At 42.7% G+C, this 5,000-nt stretch overlaps 2 protein-coding genes across 6 annotated transcripts in view; one reads left to right on the forward strand and one right to left on the reverse strand.

Annotated features, from left to right (window-relative positions):
* The window catches only part of arl11 (ADP-ribosylation factor-like 11), an 8,048-nt gene extending 6,875 nt beyond the window's left edge, over positions 1-1,173 (reverse strand). For 3 of the 5 annotated variants that reach the window (XM_028572456.1, XM_028572457.1, XM_028572455.1), the window contains exon 1: positions 967-1,171. The gene's annotated coding sequence lies outside the window, so the exon portion shown is untranslated. Of the gene's footprint in view, positions 1-957 lie in introns of all 5 variants that reach the window. The other 2 variants (XM_028572459.1, XM_028572458.1) reach the window with 2 other exon arrangements.
* The window catches only part of eef1b2 (eukaryotic translation elongation factor 1 beta 2), a 6,356-nt gene that overhangs the window by 333 nt on the left and 1,023 nt on the right, over positions 1-5,000 (forward strand). Inside the window, exons 2-5 of the mRNA XM_028572462.1 lie at positions 1,001-1,126; positions 1,234-1,366; positions 2,689-2,755; positions 2,941-3,066. Of these exons, the coding sequence (XP_028428263.1) occupies positions 1,001-1,126; positions 1,234-1,366; positions 2,689-2,755; positions 2,941-3,066 (452 nt within the window). The remainder of the gene's footprint in view (positions 1-1,000; positions 1,127-1,233; positions 1,367-2,688; positions 2,756-2,940; positions 3,067-5,000) is intronic.

Genomic DNA, 5,000 nt, shown 5'->3' on the forward strand with positions numbered 1-5,000 from the left:
GACAACCAATATCGTGGTTTGGGTTCAAACACACCCGATGAGCGAGCACGTGTGTCCCGAGTTAAAATATGAAACATTAATTGTTATGTTAGTCTAGATTTTATGAGATTTAGCGTAACTTCCGGTCGTATCTGTATCCCTTCTAGCCACAACCTTAAGCTAACTGAGGCTAACCGCTACGGCGATGAATGTTACGTTTCGGCACCATTTAGGACTATTAAAGTTTAGGAAACAGATCGTGGGTTGGGTTTAAACACTCGGAGGAACGAACATGCGTTTCTTGGGTGAAATAAATACTATTTATATATCAGATTTAGTGTCTCTTGCGGTACATTAGCTGAGCTAGCTGTCAGGCTGTTAGCGGCGTTTTAATGTTTAAATGACACGAAATAAACAGACTGGAGGCTCTAAAATGTCCGCAGTTAAGTCTTAGAGTCTCAACTGATGTACGAAGAGTTAAAGTTCAGTTTGAGTTTCTCTTTAGTAGTTTTTAGTGTGAAGAAGTAGCTCCATGCTATCGTTAGCGTGGAGCCACATGGTGTTAACATGCTCACTCAGATGATGAGTCAGATAACTGATCAATAACCACTAGTATAGTTTTAATTCAATAAGCTGTTGGAACTGTAACTGGTGTTTGGGTTTTAAATTAGACTTTTTAATGTGTATTCAAATGTCGTGAAATATGAGTTCAGACTTCTTAACTTGGTTCTGCTGCGCAAAGGATTGTGGGTCAGGAGCTGTAGCAGCAGAACATCCGGGTATTTAGACACACAAATGGCTGAATAAACTTGGCATGAAAGTAGTCCCAAAAAGCCATAATGGCTTAATAAACTTGCTGTAAAAGTAGTCTCAAAAAGCCTTAATAACCTTAATAAACTTGGTGTAAAAGTAGTCTCAAAAAGCCATAATAACCTTAATAAACTTGCCATAAAAGTAGTCCTAAAAAGCCATAATAACCTTAATAACCTTGCCGTATGTTGCCGCTGTGTTACCTGTCCAGGTACGTCCCGTCCCAGGCTGACGTGGCCGTGTTCGAGGCCATCGGGGGGGCAGCGCCGGCGGCCGACCTGTGCCACGCCCTGCGCTGGTACAACCACATCAAGTCGTACCAGAGCCAGAAGAACAGGTGAGGAGGCTACCTGAGGCTGATGACATCATCAGGTGTTAGGGTACAGCTATGTGTGTGTCACATGATCATTGAGTAAGCCCCGCCCCCTTCCTCCCTCTGGTCAGCCTACCAGGTGTGAAGAAGCCTCTGGGGCAGTACGGGCCCTCGAACATCGCCGACACCACCACAGGCTCCGCCCCCGCCGCCGTCGCCAAGGACGACGACGATGACATCGACCTGTTTGGCTCCGACGAGGAGGTGAGCTTTAGTTTCCCATCCTGGACTCTTAATACTCCCAAAAAACACTGGACATAGAAGGCAGTTAGGTGATAGAAATCTGATTTTAAGTTCTAGATTAGTGCCGTGTGCAGACTTGATGATGATCTAACTCACCATCTTTCGGCTGAAGCTGTGATGTCACTCTTAACGATCTGAAAGCTCTGCACACAAACATGTTTCATCAAAACAGTAGTAGTGGAGATATGCTGGCTCTAGACACGCTAAAAGTCCTGATTATTTACATGGAGTCTGGTGGAAATGCTGGCTCGCTAAAAGTCCTGATTATTTACATGGAGTCTGGTGGAGATATGCTGGCTCTATATGCTAAAAGTCCTGATTATTTACATGGAGTCTGGTGGAGATATGCTGGCTCTAGACGCTAAAAGTCCTGATTATTTACATGGTCTCTGGAGATATGCTGGCTCTATAAGCTAAAAGTCCTGATTATTTACATGGAGTCTGGTGGAGATATGCTGGTACACGCTAAAAGTCCTGATTATTTATATGTCTGGTGGAGATATGCTGGCTCTAAAAGTCCTGATTATTTACATGGAGTCATATGCTGGCTAAAAGTCCTGATTATTTACATGGAGTCTGGTGGAGATATGCTGGCTCTATACACGCTAAAAGTCCTGATTATTTACATGGAGTCTGGTGGAGATATGCTGGCTCTAGACACGCTAAAAGTCCTGATTATTTACATGGAGTCTGGTGGAGATATAAAAGTCCTGATTATTTACATGGAGTCTGGCTCTATACACGCTAAAAGTCCTGATTATTTACATGGAGTCTGGTGGAGATATGCTGGCTCTATACACGCTAAAAGTCCTGATTATTTACATGGAGTCTGGTGGAGATATGCTGGCTCTAGACACGCTAAAAGTCCTGATTATTTACATGGAGTCTGGTGGAGATATGCTGGTCCTGATTATTTACTATATGCTGGCTCTATACACGCTAAAAGTCCTGATTATTTACATGGAGTCTGGTGGAGATATGCTGGGCTAAAAGTCCTGATTATTTACATGGAGTCTGGTGGAGATATGCTGGCTCTATACACGCTAAAAGTCCTGATTATTTACATGGAGTCTGGTGGAGATATGCTGGCTCTATACACTTAAAAGTCCTGATTATTTACATGGAGTCTGGTGGAGATATTGGCTCTATACACGCTAAAAGTCCTGATTATTTACATGGAGTCTGGTGGAGATATGCTGGCTCTATACACGCTAAAAGTCCTGATTATTTACATGGAGTCTGGTGGGTTTTGTGGTAACTGTTCCCTGTGTTTTGTCTGGCAGGAAGATGCCGAGGCCGCCCGTCTGAAGGAGGAACGTTTGGCCGAGTACGCCGCCAAGAAGTCTAAAAGTAAGTCCCGCCTCTCGCTAACGTGTTATTGGCTGACTCTTGATGATGAAGAACCAATCACCATCTTTCGGCTGACTACCTGATGGACGCCATGTTTTTTTACCTGAGAGAGAGTCTCTCATTGGCTTTCAGCCTGGCCCCATGCTGTTACCATGGTAACAGACCCCTCTCTCATCTCCTCCCAGAGCCCGCCCTCATCGCCAAATCTTCGATCCTATTGGACGTGAAGCCGTGGGACGACGAGACGGACATGGCCAAGCTGGAGGAGTGTGTTCGTAGTATTCAGATGGAAGGACTCGTTTGGGGACAATGTGAGAATACACACATTATACTACACATAGTACACACTATACACGTACTACACACACAGACTGGTCTGGGGACAATGTGAGAATATACACATTATACTACACATAGTACACACTATACACATACTACACACACAGACTGGTCTGGGGACAATGTGAGAATACACACATTATACTACACATAGTACACACTATACACATACTACACACACAGCCTGGTCTGGGGACAATGTGAGAATACACACATTATACCATAGTACACACTATACACATACTACACACACAGACTGGTCTGGGGACAATGTGAGAATACACACATTATACTACACATAGTACACATTATACTACACACACAGACTGGTCTGGGGACAATGTGAGAATACACACATTATACTACACATAGTACACATACTACACACACAGACTGGTCTGGGGACAATGTGAGAATACACACATTATACTACACATAGTACACATTATACACATACTACACACACAGACTGGTCTGGGGACAATGTGAGAATACACATTATACTACACATAGTACACACTATACACATACTACACACACAGACTGGTCTGGGGACAATGTGAGAATACACACATTATACTACACATAGTACACACTATACACATACTACACACACAGACTGGTCTGGGGACAATGTGAGAATACACACATTATACTACACATAGTACACACTATACACATACTACACACACAGACTGGTCTGGGGACAATGTGAGAATACACACATTATACTACACATAGTACACATACTACACACACAGACTGGTCTGGGGACAATGTGAGAATACATTATACTACACATAGTACACATACTACACACACAGACTGGTCTGGGGACAATGAGAATACACACATTATACTACACATAGTACACACTATACACATACTACACACACACAGACTGGTCTGGGGACAATGTGAGAATACACACATTATACTACACATAGTACACATTATACTACACACACAGACTGGTCTGGGGACAATGTGAGAATACACACATTATACTACACATAGTACACATACTACACACACAGACTGGTCTGGGGGACAATGTGAGAATACACACATTATACTACACATAGTACACATACACATACTACACACACAGACTGGTCTGGGGACAATGTGAGAATACACACATTATACTACACATAGTACACACTATACACATACTACACACACAGACTGGTCTGGGGACAATGTGAGAATACACACATTATACTACACATAGTACACACTATACACATACTACACACACAGACTGGTCTGGGGACAATGTGAGAATACACACATTATACTACACATAGTACACACTATACATACTACACACACAGATGAGAATACACACATTATACTACACATAGTACACATACTACACACACAGACTGGTCTGGGGACAATGTGAGAATACACACATTATACTACACATAGTACACATACACATACTACACACACAGACTGGTCTGGGGACAATGTGAGAATACACATTATACTACACATAGTACACATACTACACACACAGACTGGTCTGGGGACAATGTGAGAATACACATTATACTACACATAGTACACATTATACACATACTACACAGACTGGTCTGGGGACAATGTGAGAATACACACATTATACTACACATAGCACACACTATACACATACTACACACACACACACACTCGTCTGGGGACAATGAGAAACACACATTATACTACACATAGCACACACTATACACATACACACACACACACACAAGTCTGGGGACAATGTGAGAATACACACATTATACTACACATAGTACACACTATACACATCTAGGTCTAGGTCTCACAGGTCTAGATTAGTGCAGTGTGCAGGTGTTCAGGTCTAGATTAGTGCCGTGTGCAGGTGTTCAGGTCTAGATTAGTG

The sequence above is a fragment of the Perca flavescens genome, chromosome 24 (genome assembly GCF_004354835.1).
Source record: "Perca flavescens isolate YP-PL-M2 chromosome 24, PFLA_1.0, whole genome shotgun sequence".
In the NCBI taxonomy this organism is placed as follows: domain Eukaryota; kingdom Metazoa; phylum Chordata; class Actinopteri; order Perciformes; family Percidae; genus Perca; species Perca flavescens.